Source organism: Salmo salar, chromosome 04 (genome assembly GCF_965601325.2).
Source record: "Salmo salar chromosome 04, fSalSal1, whole genome shotgun sequence".
Lineage (NCBI taxonomy): Eukaryota > Metazoa > Chordata > Actinopteri > Salmoniformes > Salmonidae > Salmo > Salmo salar.
Window position 1 is genome coordinate 17,411,888 of NC_138294.1, and position 20,681 is coordinate 17,432,568.

Sequence of the window (20,681 nt, forward strand, 5' to 3'; positions counted from 1 at the left end):
GGTGGCTAACATGAGGTGGCTAACATGCTATGGGGTAGCTAATATGCAGGCAGAATGGATTCTCCTCAGGTCCAGACCGTGGGGCCCCTCAGGGGTGTGTACTTAGTCCCCTCCTGTATTCCCTGTTCACCCATGACTACGTGGCCAAACACAACTCCAACACCATCATTAAGTTTGCTGATGACACAACAGTGGTAGATCACAGGCCTGATCACCAATAACGAAGAGACAGCCTATAGGGAGGAGGTCAGAGAACTGGCAGTGTCGTGCCAGGACAACAACCTCTCCCTCAATGTGGGCAAGACAAAGGAACTGATCTTGAACTACAGGAAAAGGTGGGCCGAACAGTCCCCCATTAACATTGACGGAGCAGTAGTGGAGCGGGTAAAGAGTTTCAAGTTCCTTGGTGTCCACATCACCAACGAACTATCATGGGCCAAACATGCCAAGACAGTCGTGAAGAGGGCACGACAAAACCTTTTCCCTCTCATGAGACTGAAAAGATTTGGCATGGGCCCCCAGATTCTCAAAAGGTTCTACAGCTGCACCATCGAGAGCATCCTGACCGGTTGCATCACCGCCTGGTATGGCAACTGCTTGGCATCTGAACGTAAGGCGCTACAGAGGGTAGTGCGAATGGCCCAGTACATCATTGGGGCCAAGCTTCCTGCCATCCAGGACCTATATAATAGGCAGTGTAAGAAGAAAGCACATAAAATTGTCAGACTCCAGTCACCCAAGTCACAACCTTTTTTCTCTGCTACCGCACGGCAAGCAGTACCGGAGCGTCAAGTCTAGGACCAAAAGGCTCCTCAACAGCTTCAACCCCCAAGCTATTAGACTGCTGAACAATTCATAAAAATCTCCACTGGACAATTTACATTGACCCCCTCCCCTCCATACACTGCTGCTACTCGCAGTTCGTTTGTTAGCTATGCATAGTCACGTCACCCCCACCTACATGTACAAATTACCTCAACTAGCCTGTACCCCTGCACACTGACTCGGTACCGGTGCCCCCTGTATATAGCCTCGTTATTGTTATTCTTATTGTGTTACTTTTTATTTTAGCCTACTTGGTAAATATTTTCTTCTTCTTGAACTGGTCTGTTGGTTAAGAGCTTTTAGGTAAGCATTTCACGGTAAAGTCTACATTTGCTGTATTCGGCGCATGTGGCAAATAAAGTTTGATTTGATGCAGTAGCTAACGCTTCAGACCTCCATACTCTCCTCAGCCAGATAGAGGAGAGCACAGAAGGCAAGCCAGTTCTTGTACACAGGACCAGCCATATACACAGCCAATGTATACTCTGCACAAAGCCAAGGCTGAACTGAACCAACAGAAAATATTTTCAAGACTGTGTACTAGCAGTGTGTGAATGGAGTAGATCAGTCTTGATGGAGCTAAAAGCTACATGCAAGCCTACCACACACACAGCTATTGTACTGGTGGTGGTACTGCACAACACCAATACAGCCGTAAGGTGAAAAGCATATTTAAGTAGCGATCCCTTCTCTGGAGACATAGCCGAGGCCAATAACGTGTGCATTTATTCAGAAGAGGTTCAGTACGACCCGTCTTTCACGACAACATGCTATAAATTCCCCTTCAAAGTAAAACAGAACACTTGGGCTCTTGTCTCTCTATGTGGTGCTGTGCTAACACAAAACAGTCTGGGGGTAGAAGAAGCATCTAGGTCGGTTTTATTGTAAAAGTACTTTGTGACAACTGCTTAATGTGCTGATGTAGAAAAGGCTTCATTCATTTAACCGATCGATTGATTAATTCCCCTCTCTCACACACACACACACACTGAAGGATACTCCTCGATGCTGCGGATGTCGACGGCAAGGATCTTAGGCTTGCTGGCCTTGCTCCTCTTGGTTTGACCCCCCACCGACAGCTCACACAGGTCAATGAGGTCCTCGGCTGAGATACGGGGGGACACCTCGGCTTTCAGGTCACTCAGCGCCAAGGGCTCCCGCGACTGGAGAGAAGGAGATAAGAGAGAGTTATTATGACCACTCAGGTAGAATAGGTTCTCTCAGTACACAGTTTGTTATTTAGTTGGCCAGCAAACATCGAACTCTCAAAGGAAGACTTTAATATCTTGGTGACAATTACAGCATTCAGTGGTACTGTACAATAGCTTTGTCAGTCTTTTGTAAATATGTAAATACTGTATGTAGTTCTCAAGGAAGGACCCGAAGCGATATCAGTGCCATTGCCGGCAAAGCAGAAAATACTTTGTACTGAGGACAGAGGATTTTGGAAAGGCACTCTTCCTTTCCAGTCGACACTACAGGATAATGCTGCCCTGGAGGTGACATCGCAGACAGGCTCTGATGAGCAGTGTTAATGGGGAGAGCCAGGGAGTCCACTGGCACTGTGGCTATTTGTCATCAAAGACTTGAGAGTATAAGCATGTTTTAGGAGTCTGTGTGGCAGGGACAACGGTGGCACTGAGGTGCCAGTATCTCCTGTGAACAGAGTGTGCAGCCTGAGGAGGAATCATACTTAGCTTTCCATTAGTAAGCAGTCTTGCATTCCAAATGACTCTTGTATAATGTCACCTAAACCTTTAAGCTTCCACGAAACATCTCAGTGTAAATATATACAATTACAGAATCTACGGCAATACATGGCAAGGGGCAGGTGATATGCGTCAATGCATCATCTGAAGTAGAACTTTTCGATGGATGGCGACGCCTTTGGCAGTTGAATGTAGTCAACAAAAAATATCCTCCTCGGGATACGAAAGAAAGAAAGACAGACAGACAGACAGACAGACAGACAGACAGACAGACAGACAGACAGACAGACAGACAGACAGACAGACAGACAGACAGACAGACAGACAGACAGACAGACAGACAGACAGACAGACAGACAGACAGACAGACAGACAGACAGACAGACAGACAGACAGACAGACAGACAGACAGACAGACAGACAGACAGACAGACAGACAGACAGACAGACAGACAGACAGACAGACAGACAGACAGACAGACAGACAGACAGACAGACAGACAGACAGACAGACAGACAGACAGACAGACAGACAGACAGACAGACAGACAGACAGACAGACAGACAGACAGACAGACAGACAGACAGACAGACAGACAGACAGACAGACAGACAGACAGACAGACAGACAGACAGACAGACAGACAGACAGACAGACAGACAGACAGACAGACAGACAGACAGACAGACAGACAGACAGACAGACAGACAGACAGACAGACAGACAGACAGACAGACAGACAGACAGACAGACAGACAGACAGACAGACAGACAGACAGACAGACAGACAGACAGACAGACAGACAGACAGACAGACAGACAGACAGACAGACAGACAGACAGACAGACAGACAGACAGACAGACAGACAGACAGACAGACAGACAGACAGACAGACAGACAGACAGACAGACAGACAGACAGACAGACAGACAGACAGACAGACAGACAGACAGACAGACAGACAGACAGACAGACAGACAGACAGACAGACAGACAGACAGACAGACAGACAGACAGACAGACAGACAGACAGACAGACAGACAGACAGACAGACAGACAGACAGACAGACAGACAGACAGACGATTGCTATTGGTACATGCATCAACGAGCCCGATGTTCTGCTGGCACAGATCACACATTTCACTTGCTGTCATGAGTCAATAGGAAGCATGGAGCATGAACGAGAGAGCAGGGGTGAGAGGAAAAAGATAATTAAATTAAAAATACTTTAGGCTATTTATCCCACAAGGGGCAATTGTGCAAACAAGGAGAGGATAAAGACGAAGGAGGAGGAGGGTGCTTTAATCATACAAACGAGAGGCAGTTCACTATCATTAGGTTCAGCGGGTGTATTTTATTCACTTAAGTGTCCAGTCATTGAATCGGAGGGAGGCACTCAATGCTTTAAGACCTCTGAGTGTCTTTGCAACGTATACAACCACACAGTTGGACGAAAACCAGCCATTAGATTTTTTCACACTTTTACAATGTTCGTTTTCATCAGCTGTTGTACAATATGATAAGACACAGGAAAACTGTATGTTGACTGCACTGGGCCTTCAAGGCCTATAAGTCAACATGTACCTGTTCCTCCAGCTTAAGTACTGGTAGCCCATGTTTATAGCCAAGTTATCCTTACTCATTGTGTTTTTATTCCTCGTGTAATTCTTTTTTTTCTATCTCTATGTTTCTCTCTGCATTGTTGGGAAAGGCCTGTAAGTAAGCATTTCACTGATACACTATAATCAACAAAGTGCCATCTACAAGCTAAAAAGGTTATTCGGCTATCCCCATAGGACAACCCTTTATAGTTCCATCTGAACTCAGCAAAAAAAGAAACGTCCCTTTTTCAGGACCCTGTCTTTCAAAGATAATTTTTAAATCAAAATAACATCACATATGTTCATTGTAAAGGGTTTAAACACCGTTTCCCATGCTTGTTCAATGAACCATAAACAATTAATGAACATGCACCTGTGGAACGGTCGTTAAGACACTAACAGCTTACAGACGGTAGGTAATTAAGGTCACAGTTATGAAAACTTAGGACAATAAAGAGGCCTTTCTACTGACAGGCATGAGGACTGCAGATGTGGCCTGGGAAATAAATTGCCATGTCCGTACTGTGAGACGTCTAAGACAGCACTACAGGGAGACAGGACGGACAGCTGATCGTCCTCGCAGTGGAAGACCATGTGTAACAACATCTGCACAGGATTGGTACATCCGAACATCACACCTGTGAGACAGGTACAGGATGGCAACAACAACTGCCCGAGTTATACCAGAAACACACAATCCCTCCATCAGTGCTCAGACTGTCCGCAATAGGCTGAGAGAGGCTGGACTGAGGGCTTGTAGGCCTGTTGTAAGGCAGGTCCTCACCAGACATCACCGTCGCCTATGGGCACAAACCCACCGTCGCTGGTCCAGACAGGACTGGCAAAAAGTGCTCTTCACTGACGAGTCGCGGTTTTCTCTCACCAGGGGTGATGATCGGATTCGCGTTTATCGTCGAAGGAATGAGCATTACACCGAGGCCTGTACTCTGGAGCTGGATCAATTTGGAGGTGGAGGGCCCGTCATGATTTGGGGCGGTGTGTCACAGCATCATCGGACTGAGCTTGTTGTCATTGCAGGCAATCTCAACGCTGTGCGTTACAGGGAAGACATCCTTCTGCTCATGTGGTACCCTCCCTGCATGCTCATCCTGACATGACCCTCCAGCATGACATTGCCACCAGCCATACTGCTCATTCTGTGCATGATTTCCTGTAAGACAGGAATGTTAGTGTTTGCCATGGCCAGCAAAGAATCCCATTGAGCACGTCTGGGACCTGTTGGATTGGAGGGTGAGAGCTAGGGCCATTCCCCCCAGAAATGTCCGGGAACTTGCAGGTGCCTTGGTGGAAGAGTGGGGTAACATCTCACAGCAAGAACTGGCAAATCTGGTACAGTCCATGAGGAGGAGATGCACTGCAGTACTTAATGCAGCTGGTGGCCACACCAGATACTGTTTCTTTTGATTTTGACCCCCCTTTGTTCAGGGACACATTATTCCATTTCTGTTAGTCACATGTCTGTGGAACTTGTTCAGTTTATGTCTCAGTTGTTGAATCTTGTTATGTTCATGCAAATATTTACACGTTAAGTTTGCTGAAAATAAACGCAGTTGACAGCGAGAGGACGTTTCTTTTTTTGCGGGCGCACACACAGCCACGGGCGCACACACAGCCACGGGCGCACACACAGCCACACACACAAACAGACTGACTGAACCACTGACTCTAATACAACAAAGAGTTTGGATTAGCACAGGGAAACTGTAAGCAGCTTATCCAATCAGCAGTGAGGAAGTAGGAGAAGGACTGATAAGAGCAATCCATTATGATGATAACTGTTGATTGGATAAGGTAACTGGATGATGCCAGAAAATAGATCACAATCAATATAAAGCTCTTTAAAACCTAAACCTAGAATGCAGTAAGAGAGGACTGAGAAATGTCATCAACTTGTATAATTAGACAGCTTTAATATCTACTCTATACACACACACCAATTATGACTCCCCCCCCACACACACAACAGTATGAACCCACACACACACACAAACAGTATGAACACCCTCACATCTTTATAATCCCACTGGTACAGCCTGTCGTTGACTGTGTGTTCATGGCTGGGTCACATGGGGAGTTAAATGCCATGGTGAGATGTATGTTTGCCAGCCTTCAGTCAGCTTAATGACGCTACTACCGGTCTTTCAGTGCATGGGCTGACAGTGATGGGACCTACCTGGAGACACTGATAAGACTGGTGGTCCTCTGTAGCTCAGTTGGTAGAGCATGGCGCTGGCAATGCCAGGATAGTGGGTTTGATTCCCGGGACCACACATACCGAAAATGTATGCGCGCATTGATTGGATAAAATTGTCTGCTAAATGGCTTTATTATATAATATAAATGACCCAGGCTCAGTTCAGTATGGAGTAAGCATTTTTAAATGGTGTGAAACAGGGAGAAACTGTCCACATTTGTCCAATAAGATTTTAGATTTGTACTATCTGTTGCAAAACGCTTTGCGATGGTGTGCACTACTGAACACTACCCAGAGCTTGTTTTTCCTCACCAACGTTTACTGTCCAGAGGAACCTGATTGCCCCTATTGGCTCACATGATCAACTGCATGAGAACATGAATGTACAGTACTATAACGACAACGCCCATCATGGTAATAACCAGCTAGGACTGAGGTCTAGTGATGATGAATAGCCAACAGCCGTGTTGTACATTCATCATGCAGCGATTTGTCATCCCAATATGAACTCCCATACATACAGGGCAATTATCCCTCAGTGTAATTCTATACGGAAGGCATTTGCAATTACTCCCATTATAGTCATGGTGACGTACAGGCATTCAGTTACAGTATTAGCACAAACGCTGGCATAATTTCTCAGGGCACGACTCTATCCCCTATTAAGGATTTCAGTGTAAATTGCAGTCGCGACAGACCAGATGAATTCAAAATCATCAGTAAAGAAACTGATCAGAAAATGGCTAACTTGAAACCTAAGGAGCCGCCATGAAATCCATTAAGGAATAACCTTCACAAAGAAATAAAGGATTCCAAAGGAGGAAGGATAACTCCTCCCCACATTTGTTCCTTTTAGATCATATTGAATAAGATTATATGGACGGGGGGGGGGGGGGGGGGGGGGCACTTTATGAATACAAACCCTAATGTCTTTTATGTTCCATTAATGGCCACGCAGCAGTTACCAATGTCCCCCTCAACTAAAGTGAAGTAACTTTTCTGGCAGCAGGGGCAAGCAGAGCAGAGCGGCACTTTTTAATAAAATGCCTCCGTGTTTTTGCTGACAGACAGACTCGAGCTAGGCCCAGAGCGGAGCCGGGTCCTGGGTCCAGGCATACAGTAAACACCTCATTTCTCTGGTGTCATGAAAACAGCATCTCGCCCGGATTTAATGAAATGTTCTTTGGGAAATTGAATAAGTTACTCACTGCACGCTGTAGGGCATACATTCAACCAAACAGATATGAACTCAACACACATATTGATAAATGAAATGACAGAATCCATCTTCAGATGTGGTCGTTTCTTTCAACTTCTGGGTGTCCAGTAAAATGTGATGTTATTTAACTAAAACGATCAAGCCCAGATAGGCAGACTAGGGTCTTGAAGGAGAGTATTTTAAAAAGAGTAACAATTTCATGAGCAATTCAAAAAACAGGAAAAATATATACTATAACGTTATTCGCTGAAATGTATGGAACACACAGTAGTAGAAGACAGGGATATGAAATAAAGTGGGAAGCATTATGGTTTTGGTATCCTATGGTTTCTGTAGCTGCATTAAAACCACCACTCCTATAACATGGTATTAATAAGAAAAACTGGATTCAGGTCAATACTCTAGCCTCCCTCTAAGATTGGCCATTATGTTGCATGTACGTGGTTCTCCTCTGTGTTACCCCCAAAAGAAAGCCTAGCGCTGTAAACCAATCTCTCTGATGAGACTGACGTTTCACCGCCGTGTTCCTGTTCCTCCCTGCCTTTATGTGCTTTCTGAGGAAGAATCTTGAGGGCACTGCAGACTATCGTTACACGGCATACCGAACCTTAGGTACTTTTCCCAATACTACAACATGAAAAATGGTTTAGTACTAGAATTTGTTACTTTCGGTTCTGTCAAACGTGTCTCACGTCATATAGGGATTGAGAGGATCGGGTCTGTCAAGTAATTTGTCTGAATCTTCTCAAGGGGGCAGTAGTAAGCCATTCAGGATACTTGCGCGTGGTAAATCGGGCCCCCCGAGACTGGACGTGTTTATATGGTTTAGTGTTGAGCCCCCCGTGTCTGCGGTAACCAGCCATTAGACTCAGATTACAACCCAGGATTTATTCCCCTTGGACCAATCATAAATTAACAGCCAGTCAAGTTTTATCCCTCTGAACAATCATAAATTAAATAGCCAGTCAAAGCTGACAGCCTGACCACCGGAAAATGGAAACCTCCAATAAATAATATATGAAAGATTGAGCAACTGGAAAAACACTGACTGATTCCGGAATTAATTAATACAGCAATTTAGAGGCATTTGGGGTCTAGAGTTCTCACTGACCCTCAATGCCCCCCCATCTCCATTACATGTGTACTGTAGTGCTGTCTGTCTGAGAATGAGGCGGTCTACATTTGACTAAACGTCACCGAGAGAGTAACCGAGAGCAACCAATAGACACGTGGCGTACGATTTAATTAGGGTATGAAAACCACACAAGAGAATCCACACAAGTGGCACATTCTGTCTATGACATCACCGCTCAATCATGGGCCTAGGACAACCCATGTCTGAGTGGGAACACATGTATACTCATGACGAGATAGGTGGATTGAGGTAGCTCTAAGGTTAAATAGGGCCCACTGCCTTACAGCGAGGCCTGTCTGGGCATGAAGGGGCTAGAATAGAGTTAAATGGTCTGTCTGTCTGTCTGTTTCAACTAGACTATCCTTTTGGATTTCAAAAGTACTCAAGGATAGTAAAAATGTAAATTATTATAACAAAAAATGTAAAAGGGACATTTCGCCAGTCCCCAAAAGGAAAAAGGCTATTTTAGGCTTAGGGTTACAATTAGGGTTCAGGTTCATGGTTCAGAGTTAGGTTTAGTTTTAGGGTTCATGTTAGGATAGTAAAACCAACGTGTGTGTCTGTGTGAGGTGTATGAGTTTGGGCATGCGTGGATGTGAGTGAGTACATATATACACACACACACACACACACACACACACACACACACACACACACGAGTGAGTGCGTGAATGTGTCCATATCGGTGTGTGAGTCAATGTGTCCATATCGGTGTGTGAGTCAATGTGTCCATATCGGTGTGTGAGTCAATGTGTCCATATCGGTGTGTGAGTCAATGTGTCCATATCGGTGTGTGAGTCAATGTGTCCATATCTGTGTGTGAGTCAATGTGTCCATATCTGTGTGTGAGTCAATGTGTCCATATCGGTGTGTGAGTGAATGTGTCCATATCTGTGTGTGAGTCGTGTGTGATGATGGAGGAGCGCTCACCAGGTCTGTCTTGGGCATGTCCTGGTAGTCTGAGGAGTAGTAGTTGGCCGTCTTGCCGAAGCCATTGGTGCTGCTGTCTCCCTGGGCCTTGGGAGGCTGGGCGTGCTGGCGGTAAGTGGCGCTCTTGGGAGTCCAGCAGAACAGGTTGATGGATTCCCGGACGCAGCGCTCAATGTCAATCTCTGGAAGGAGGAAGGGAAACAAAAGATAAGAGGGGGTCATGATTTGTATTATTTATTAATGATTTAAATGTAGGCCGTACTTGGCAGATAAAAGCTGAATTGCAGCACATAGAAGTAATTAAATAAGGCAACACATTTCTTTTTTTTCTTTTTTAAAATCAGGATGGGAGCTGAAGCAGTTCGTATTTGGTAGTGTGTCCTGGTAATTCTAACCAAAAGGAGAGACCGTATTCTTTAAAAAAAACTTTATTATAAGATTTGCAAAAATGAAGCAATCAATAACAACCACTCAACAGTGCATCGTTAGGAAAGCCCAACGAACAGAGTTGTCTCTTTCCTCTTATAGAAAAAGTACGACCTAACTTGCCCACGTGGCAGTTTAGCAGATGGGTGGAAACAGGGACGGAACATGGTGTATAAAAGCTGATTTAGCTTGTCTGTGCAGATTAAGATAGCTGACGTTGCCACCATTGTCTGTTCCTTCCTGCATGTTTCCACACATCTACATTCCTGCAGATTGTGAAAACAGGATGTCGCATACTACAGTCACACCCACAGAAGACAAGTTTGTATCAGCAAAATACTAACATATAACAATGGACAGTTCTCTAAGTAAAACAGCATAGTAAGTCTAATTAAACAACAGAGTAGGTAATTAAATAAGTGTGAAAGGCCTGAGCGGAGAGTGCCTCACTATGTGGTGTAATCTGTGGGAAAAAATGGGTGTGTCTGGGAAAATGAATGAATGACTTCAAAAATTCCAGAACTTGTGAATGACATCTAAAACAACTTTCACACCTTTATCCATGTATTTTCTGCAGCATCTCTCACCCCGGGCACAAAAGCGGAGGAGATTATGCAAATTAGCACCAGGGTTTAGCGTGAACGTGAGCCGCTCACTCACTTCCTGACAATTCTACTAGTTTGACCTTGAAGGCAGATACCGTAAATAAATCATCTGTAATAGTCATCATGAAACACCTTGACTGAGCACCGTCTCTCTCTCGGGGTGTGTGTGTGTGTGTGTGTGTGTGTGTGTGTGTGGTGTGTGTGTGTGTGGAGAGACCAAGTGCAAGCCAGGGGCCTATAGTTTAGCTGTGACAGACAAATCCCTTCCTTTACTTCAAGATCTCTTGACTACAACAAAACACAAAATCAGGTTGAGAGAAAAGTTAGCCAAGTTACTTTGAATCCATTCTCCTAGTGCTTCATCCACTCACTGAGCCCCTCCTCTTTCTCACGTCGTGTATGGATCAGGGGATTAGAGAATGCCACTCACTGGATTAGCGGAGGATTTGGGGCAAATTGGGAATTTAGAATCCTCCCATTCTTTATTTTGTTCTCTATTTCACTGCCCCCTTTTGCTGTGCTAATGAAACGTGTGGCTAATGAGAGCTTTTGGCACGGCCTGACATAGACCCAGACAAAATCAAATATGAGATCGATCTTTATTCCAGGAAAGGGGGGTGAGGGTTTGTCAGGACAGGCTACGGTAGAGGGGCGGTATGCTCTCAGTGTACAGGACCTCACAAATATATGGTTACAGACAGGAGGTCATTCCAGTGAAACACTGGTAGTCAGATTCCTCTCCAGCCAACCATGCAGACAGAGACAGAGACAGACAGACAGACAATTCCATGGCAGTGTGTGTCGTGTGTGTGTGTGTGTGTGTGTGTGTCGGTGTGTGTGTGTGTGTGTGTGGAGATACACTTTGTCAGATAGATGTGATTTGATTCAGTTGATTATGTGGCAGTTGATTGAATGAGGGGGGCTCTGACACAGTCGGGGCTACAAATCAACCGTTGGACTGGAGGGACTCTGGCAACTGCTAGCTAGGTAATGGGGATATGGAACCCTATTGAAAAGGTGGTCTGGGATATGGCCTCTACCATTCAATGGCCATTTTGATTAAATTCCCCTTGATTCATGAAGAATATAACTTAATGCATGTCTAAGTACAACTGTCCTGCCCTGGCCTACCATAACCCAAGATATGAGACTGCACTACTCCATTGGCCTACCATAACCCAAGATATGAGACTGCACTACTCCATTGGCCTACCATAACCGAAGATATGAGACTGCACTACTCCATTGGCCTACCATAACCCAAGATATGAGACTGCACTACACCATTGGCCTACCATAACCCACGATATGAGACTGCACTACTCTGTTGCCCTACCATAACCCAAGATATGAGACTTCACGACTCCATTAGCTATGTTTTAAGGTTGAAACACAAATCGCAGATTGTGCCTTTAAAATGTCTGTGCCAACGGCCCTGTGGGAGATGGATGTAACTCTGAATGATCGGGTAGTGACTAGTGCCACAGCCCCAATCAGACACAACTGAATCACTGGCAAATGCTCCCTACATGTCAATGTGGACACTGTCTACAGAATGTAAATAGATGGTCTACTGTAAACTAGAAAAGAAAACGCTCCCGGGCACTTTCTTTGATTACATTTAAAATGCAAATTGATTGACGGAGCTGTACTGTAGCCTCTCGGGCCATTCTGGTTAAAATGGTACACGCACACACAGTGACATTCATAACACAAAACCCACAAAGCAACCCTATCCAATCCACTTTCTATCCAACCCTTAGATCCTCACCACTTCTGTCTATCCAAACATTCGACTTCCTGTCTGAGAAGTGGTCTGGCAGCTCTTGGTGGTTGTATTACTCCTAGCTACATGTCTTGAACTACAGTTCATCAGGCCTGTGAGCTGTGCTCCTCATTGAGGCGGATGCTAATGTTGCGTGAAGGCAAATGCTGCCGCATCATCAGTACACCCATGACAGGGCCTTACCTGCTGCCAAGCCAGCCATTGTAATGTGTGTGTTCATGTGTTGGCAAGTTTCCAAACAAGAAAAAGTTACAGATGACTTTAAAAAGGCAACATGTTGAACTAACATAGGAACAAAGAGGGGACAAAATCAGCAGGTTGAGACGTTGCGTTCTAGAATGCTCGCAGGGCGAAAATAAGCTTTCTGTGCCTGCCTCGGTTTACTTAGCGTGCTTAGTCCTGCCTCGCTTTGGTTCCTCATTCAATTCAATTTTAACTACCAATCTTTGAATTTCAGGAGCGTATTCCTGCCTTCTAATCTTGCCTCCGAAATTAATGACACAAAAGATAACACCTAATCTTGACATGCTGTCATGGTGGGCGACTTTTGTTTAACAGTTTTGCCAAACGATTTGGCGGAGGAGGAGAAGAGCTATCCGGGTCAGAGATCAGAAACCGAGCGTCACTCGATGGGCGCAATAGAGGCATATGGCACATCCTTAATGTGTCTCTTGCCAGTTTTACTTTGAGAGACGTCGTTCAGACAGAGATCTGGGATCCATCTGCATGACCAAGAGAACCTTATGACGGTGTGCGTGCTCCACCTCCCTCTAAGCACTCTGGGAACCGTCCTCCCCTGGTATTAACTGTAATAGTCTTGTCAGTGGGAATTAATGACCCGTCTTCGCCGTCTACGGAGTGAAAAGAGGAGACGAGCGTGTCCAGATCATTTAAGAGCCCGCTCGCTTGTAACTTTATCTTGACTTAACTTTCATTCCGACGCTCAGAGACAGAAAGAGCGAGATAGAGAGAGCGAGAGAGAATCCGAGAGGTGCTTCTTTCCCCCCATCACAAAAATAAACAACTACAAACATTTTAGCCAGTCTGAAATACCCCTTCATTCAACTATCTACAATATTTCAATCTATGGTCACGAAAAAGCTATTGCTTAATACATTATCTATCAGGCTTACATAGTGACTGTCAGGTATGATGTCGTAGTGCCCAGAGTCATGACTATTGCATGCAATCACACACACACACACCTCCAGCAAACAGAGGCTAGCCTAATACTTGAGGAGAGCCCCAGCGTGCGGCTGGTCATTCCATGGCAGTGTGTGTGTGTGTGTGTGTGTGTGTGTGTGTGTTAGAGATGAACTTTCTGTCAAATATATAGTGACTGAGGCATGATGTCGTAGTGCGACCTGTAAAAGGTCATAACCAGAAATTGCTTGGCAGCCTAGGCACTAAATAAATACAATTAATAGCATCACCTGAGGGAAGAGAAAACAGCTAGGGTAATTGACTGGTTGATGAAAGATAAATGAAATACGCTGCTCTGAAGTTTACAGTACTTGGCTGAGAGCCAGACGATGACAACTTGCACATGAAAAGCAGGTTTGTATGTAGTAAGGTACGTGTATAAGGACACCAAAGCTGCCTGTCTGCATGCTGATGGAGAGTAGAGTGTTTTTGGTTCCTACTGCAACACAGACAGTTTTATTTGAGGTGTACACATTAATCTCTTGTAGCTACAAGGCGGTAAAACACAAGTATGCAACTAAACAAAAGGAATCTGGGGCTCCACAGGTAAGAGGATTTCAATCCTTCACGGCCTGACAGACACACACAGAGAGAGAGGCAGAGAAGTCAGCACAGACCCAGACAACAGCCCAGCACAATAACACCCCCTTAACTAGACCTGGAGAGAGACATATCTGCACTCTGGACTGTAGTGAGACAACATAAACAGGACAAAGAACAGGAGGTGGTGAAGAACAGAGCACTAGAGGAGAGGATCAGACTGCTGGAGGAGAGGGTGAGGGGGATGGCATGTGACAGAGAACCTACTAGAGAGGTGGCCACCCCCACAGAGAAGCCAGCAGAACAGCCCACCTCAGCACCGGACAAAAGTCTCAACCCCATAGGAGAACAGTCCACCCCTGACCATAGCGTCGAAATCACAGCGGGACAGACAAATGAAGAACCCCAAGACCATGGGATCTCACTCCCTCTGAGCACCCCCCTGTCAGCCACCCTGATAGCCTTTCTGACAACCCCCCCACACCCACTGAGGACATGCACAAGACACAGATTGTACTCCTTATGGACTCAAACATGAACTATATACAAGAAACTAAACTTTTCCCCAAACAATTTAAACTCTGGTGTCCAAACACCCAGCGCACCCTAGACCTTCTGTCTGAGGACCAACTAGGGTCACCCAGCCACATAATAATACACACAGGCACAAACGACCTGAGAGCACAACAGGAAAGGGTGATTGGAGGAAGTAGAAGAAGCTTTTTCATCTCCACCCTGCTACCACCAAAAGACTTCCACCCTGCTACCATACAGCCGGTAAACGCAAGTATTTCCTGTGACTGTGGCTCAAAACCAAATGTTTTCCAGGCCCACCCCCCCACCCTGGACTAGAACAGCCTTTACGACCAGGTCCACCTATACAAGGCAGCAGTGCCCCACCTTCGCCCGGACTCTAAAGGACATCGCTCTCAAACGCAGCCCCAACACTTCACACAGGAGCAACAGATCAACAGACACCCCGCCCAGACCAAGATTCTGACACCCTCAGCACACAGAGGGACAAACACCTGCCTGCAGGGGACAGCATTCCCTCCCCCATATGCCCCCCTAGGCACAACATAACCAACAAAAACATGTCACAACTCCTGCAGCTCTGGGTATGTACATAATCAATGGTAGGCTCCTATGGTAGGTACACCTATAGCTCATCTCTTGGCAGTAGTACTGTAGACTACTTTATCACTGACCTCAACCCAGAGTCTCTCAGAGCGTTCACAGTCAGCCCATTGACACCCCTATCAGATCACAGCAAAATCACAGTCTACTTGAACAGAGCAATACTCAATCATAACCATCAAAGCCAAAGGAACTGAGTAATATTAAGAAATGCTATAGCTGGAAGGAATGTAGTGTGGAAACCTACCAAAAAACTATTAGGCAACAACAAATTCAATCCCTTTTAGACAACTTCCTGGACAAAACGTTCCACTGTAATAGTGAAGGTGTAAACTTGGCAGTAGAAAATCTTAACAGTATATTTGACCTCTCAGCTTCCCTATCAAATCTAAAAATTTCTAACAGAAAACCGAAGAAAATGAACAACAATGACAAATGGTTTGATGAAGAACAAAAAAACCTAAGAAAGAAATTGAAAAACCTGTCCAACCAAAAACACAAAGACCCAGAAAACCTGAATCTATGCCTTCACTATGATGAATCACTAAAACAATACAGAAATACACTACAGAAAAACATCAGAAAATCAGCTCAATGTAATTGAAGAATCCAGACTCTAACCACTGGGGCAAAGCTGCCTGCCATCCAGGACCTCTACACCAGGCGGTGTCAGAGGAATGCCCTAAAAATTGTCAAATGGTTACCCGGACTATTTGCATTGTGTGACCCCCCCCCCCCCCCCGCCAACCCCTGTTTTACACTACTGCTACTCTCTGTTCATCATATATGCATAGTCACTTTAACCATACCTACATGTACATACTACCTCAATAAGCCTGACTAACTGGTGTCTGTATATAGCCTTGCTACTGTTATTTTCAAATGTCTTTTTACTGTTGTTTTATTTCTTTACTTCCCCCCACACACACACACACACACACACACTTTTGTTCACACTATTGGTTAGAGCCTGTGAGTAAGCATTTCACTGTAAGGTTTACACCTGTTTTATTCGGCGCACGTGACTTTGATTTGACTTCTTGGAAAATTGGAAAACACTAAACAAACAACACAAAGAATTACCTATCCAAAATGGAGTTGTATGGGTAAACCCCTTCTCCAATCTTTTTGGCTCTATAACAAAGAACAAACAGCAAAAACATATACATGATCAAATACAAATCTTAGAATGAACTATTAAAGGACTACCAGAACCCACTGGATTTTCCAATTACCTTGAATGAACTACAGGACAAAATAAAAACCCTCCAACCCAAAAGGGCCTGTGGTGTTGATGGTATCTTCAATGAAATTATAAAATATACAGACAACAAAATCCAATTGGCTATAGTAAAACTCTTTAACATCATCCTTAGCTCTGGCATCTTCCCCAATATTTGGAACCAAGGACTTATCATCCCAATCCACAAAAGTGGAGACAAATATGACCAACTACCGTGGGATATGCGTCAACAGCAACCTTGGGAAATTCCTCTGCATTATCATTAACAGCAGACTCATACATTTCCTCAGTGAAAACAATGTACTGAGCAAATTGGCTTTTTACCAAATTATCGTACGACAGACCACGTATTCACCCTGCACACCCTAATTGAGAAATAAACAAACCAAAACAAAGGCAAAGCCTTCTCATGCTTTGTTGATTTCAAAAAAGCCTTAGACTCAATTTGGCATGAGGGTCTGCTATACAAATTGATGGAAAGTGGTGTTGGGGGAAAAAACATACGACATTATAAAATCCACGTACACAAACAACAAGCGTGTGGTTAAAATTGGCAACAAAAAACACATTTCTTCCCACAGGGCCGTGGGATGAGACAGAGATGCAGCTTAAGCCCCACCCTCTTCAACATATATATTAACGAATTGGCGAGGGCACTAGAACAGACTGCAGCACCCGGCCTCACCCTACCAGAATCTGAAGTCAAATGTCTTCTGTTTGCTGATGATCTGGTTCTTCTGTCACCAACCAAGGAGGGCATACAGCAGCACCTAGATCTTCTGCACAGATTCTGCCAGACCTGGGCCCGAATAGTAAATCTCAGTAAGGCCAAAATAATGGTGTTCCAAAAAAGGTCCAGTCGCCAGGACCACAAATTCAAATTCCATCTAGACACTGTTGCCCTTAGAGCACATAAAAAAATATACATACCTCGGCCTAAACATCAGCGCCACAGGTAACTTCCACAAAGCTGTGAACGATCTGAGAGACAAGGCAAGAAGGGCCTTCTATGCCATCAAAAGGAACATCAAATTTGACATACCAATTAGGATCTGGCTAAAAATTCTTGAATCAGTTATAGAACCCATTGCACTTTATGGTTGTGAGGTCTGGGGTCTGCTCACCAACCAAGAATTCACAAAATGGGACATACACCAAATTGAGACTGCATGCAGAATTCTGCAAAAATATCCTCCGTGTACTACGTAAAACACCAAATAATGCATGCAGAGCAGAATTAGGCCGATACCCGCTAATTATCAAAGTCCAAAAAAGAGACGTTCAATTCTACAACCACCTAAAAGGAAGCGATTCCCAAACCTTCCATAACAAAGCCATCACCTACAGAGAGATGAACCTGGAGAAAAGTCCCTTAAAACTTCTTCAGGATTGGTGGGTCCTCTGCGGGACAGTTGAGCTAACGTAGGCTAATGCAATTAGCATGAGGTTACAAGAAACAAGAACGTTTCCCAGGACATAGACATATCTGATATTGGCAGAAAGCATAAATTCTTGTTAATCTAATTGCACTGTCCAATTTACAGTAGCTATTACAGTGAAATAATACCCTGCTATTGTTTGAGGAGAGTGCACAGTTTTGAACATGAAAAGTTATTAATAAACAAATTAGGCACATTTGGGCAGTCTTGATACAAAATTTTGAACAGAAATGCAATGGTTAATTGGATCAGACTAAAACTTTGCACATACACTGCTCTCATCTAGTGGCCAATATCTAAATTGCACCTTGGCTGGAATAATACATTATGGCCTTTCTCTTGCATTTCAAAGATGATGGCACAAAAAAATATATAATAATAATAATAATTCTTTGTATTATCTTTTACCAGATCAAATGTGTTAGTTTCTCCTACATTCCTTTCACATTTCCACAAACTTCAAAGTGTTTCCTTTCAAATGGTACCAAGAAAATGCATATCCTTACTTAAGGGCCTGAGCTACAGGCAGTTCGATTTGGGTATGTCATTTGAGGTTGAAAATTGAAAAAAGGGGACCGATCCTAAAGCAAGCTGGTCCTGGGGCTCTGTTCACAAACACAAACAGACCCCACAGAGCCTCAGGACAGCAACACAATTAGACCCAACCAAATCATGAGAAAACTAAAATAATTTCTTGAACATTGGAAAGAATTAAAAACAGAGCAAACTAGAATGCTATTTGGCCCTAAAGTACACAGTTGCAGAATACCTGACCACTGTGACTGACCCAAACTTAAGGAAAGCTTTGACTCCCGAGTGGCGCAGCGTTCTAAGGCACTGCATCTCAGTGCTTGAGGCGTCACTACAGACACCCTGGTTCGAATCCAGGCTGTATCAAAACCGGCCATGATTGGGAGTCCCATAGGGCGATTGGCCCAGCGTCGTCCAGGTTTGGACGGTGTAGGCCGTCACTGTAAATAAGAATTTGTTCATAACTGACTTGCCTAGATAAATAAAGGTTAATATAATTTCATTTTTTTAATTACAGACTCAGTGAGCATAGCGTTGCTATAGAGAAAGGCCCTTAAATTGAATTGACAAAGACAGACAGGCCGAGGCAGAGAGGCCGAGGAAGAGAGACCGAGGAAGAGAGAGAAAACAGAGAGGCAGGTGTGTGTCGCAAATCACTGTGAGGGGGGGGGGGGGGGGGGTGTGTGTGTGTGTGTGTGTGTGTGTGTGTGTGTGTGTGTGTGTGTTTTTAAATGAAATGGGGCACACAGTAGCATGAACAGCCACACTTCCTCCCACACACAGTAGCATGAACAACCACACTCCCTCCCACACACACATAGTAGCATGAACAACCACACTCCCTCCCACACACACACAGTAGCATGAACAACCACACTCCCTCCCACACACACACAGTAGCATGAACAACCACACTCCCTCCCCCCCCCCACACACACACACACACACACACACACACACACACACAGTAGCATGAACAACCACACTCCCTCCCACACACACAGTTGTGTACTGACACAGCACTGATGATTTGGCCGTTGGCAGAAGGTGAACTTCACACATACACACAAACCCTCCAGGTCAGACAGACAGAGACAGACAGAGAGACATAGAGAGAGAGAGCTCAGTGTTTTCAGCCCTAATATGCACCACACGTCTCAACACAGAATGATGAGCGCTACAATGCCAGCATACTAAATCTAAAACTGGGAGTTGAACCAGCCACTAAACCCCTGGAGGTTACCAAACTAGCACTGAACCCACTAACCCCTTCATACCTGTAAAGCACCTTGTGACAACAAAGTGTCATGGTACCGTTAGCCCTAGTATCAAGTCTCACCTATTACAACAAGGACAACACTAGTCATTTAGTGGGTTGTTCCTGGTCATAGGTTTGAGTGAATGGGTCTTAGTTTTTAAGTGTCAGTACAGGTCTAGAGGTTGGTGAGTGAGTGATGTCCTATGGGCCCAGGTGTTGGGATACCAGTGGTAATACTGAAGCTGGCAGCTGTGCTCTCAGAGAGAGAGAACTCCTCCAGGGCTAACATATTTTAACTTTATAAGGAGCCCTCTCCTTTCGCCTGTTTTTGCTCATCATGTGCCTGCTGGACCAATAAAACACAGTGAAGTGTAGCAGCATATATAATAAATAAATAAGAGAGAGAGAGAGAGAGAGACAGAACAACTGGAAGCAGCCAGTCAGCCATCCGCAGTAAGAGTACACTAGCGTCCCCTTTGGCATAAAAACATCTGCCGTCTCACAACTGTTATTTAAACTTTAATGTCACCCGCCTCTCAGCCAAACGGGGTAATCGCCGCTTCAGTTTGCCAATGGGGTTTAAGGGAAACTGACTGAGATATTCCACTGGCGTTGAGAGCTCTGTGAGATACATTCATTATGGATGCTGCCGGCCCATGGATTTTCTGTCACTGACACTTTGCTGATACTTTGCAGTGGGGGACTGATGGGAGAGGTAGGTAGTACAGAGAGGGGGAGAGAGGGTGAGGTAAGGGGGAGGGAGGGAGAGCGAGGAGAGAGGGATTAGAAAGAGGGGTTGTTAGAGAACTTCATTCCTGTGTGGCGTAGAGGCTCAAACTACTACTACTACTACTACTCTCAAAGTTGCATTAAA

At 44.8% G+C, this 20,681-nt stretch overlaps 1 protein-coding gene across 1 annotated transcript in view; it reads right to left on the reverse strand.

The window, feature by feature from the left end:
• Positions 1-20,681, reverse strand: part of LOC106610333 (TBC domain-containing protein kinase-like protein) — a 66,214-nt gene that overhangs the window by 15,262 nt on the left and 30,271 nt on the right. Inside the window, exons 23-24 of the mRNA XM_045716467.2 lie at positions 9,640-9,821; positions 1,825-1,988 (exon numbers count right to left, since the gene is read on the reverse strand). Of these exons, the coding sequence (XP_045572423.2) occupies positions 1,825-1,988; positions 9,640-9,821 (346 nt within the window). The remainder of the gene's footprint in view (positions 1-1,824; positions 1,989-9,639; positions 9,822-20,681) is intronic.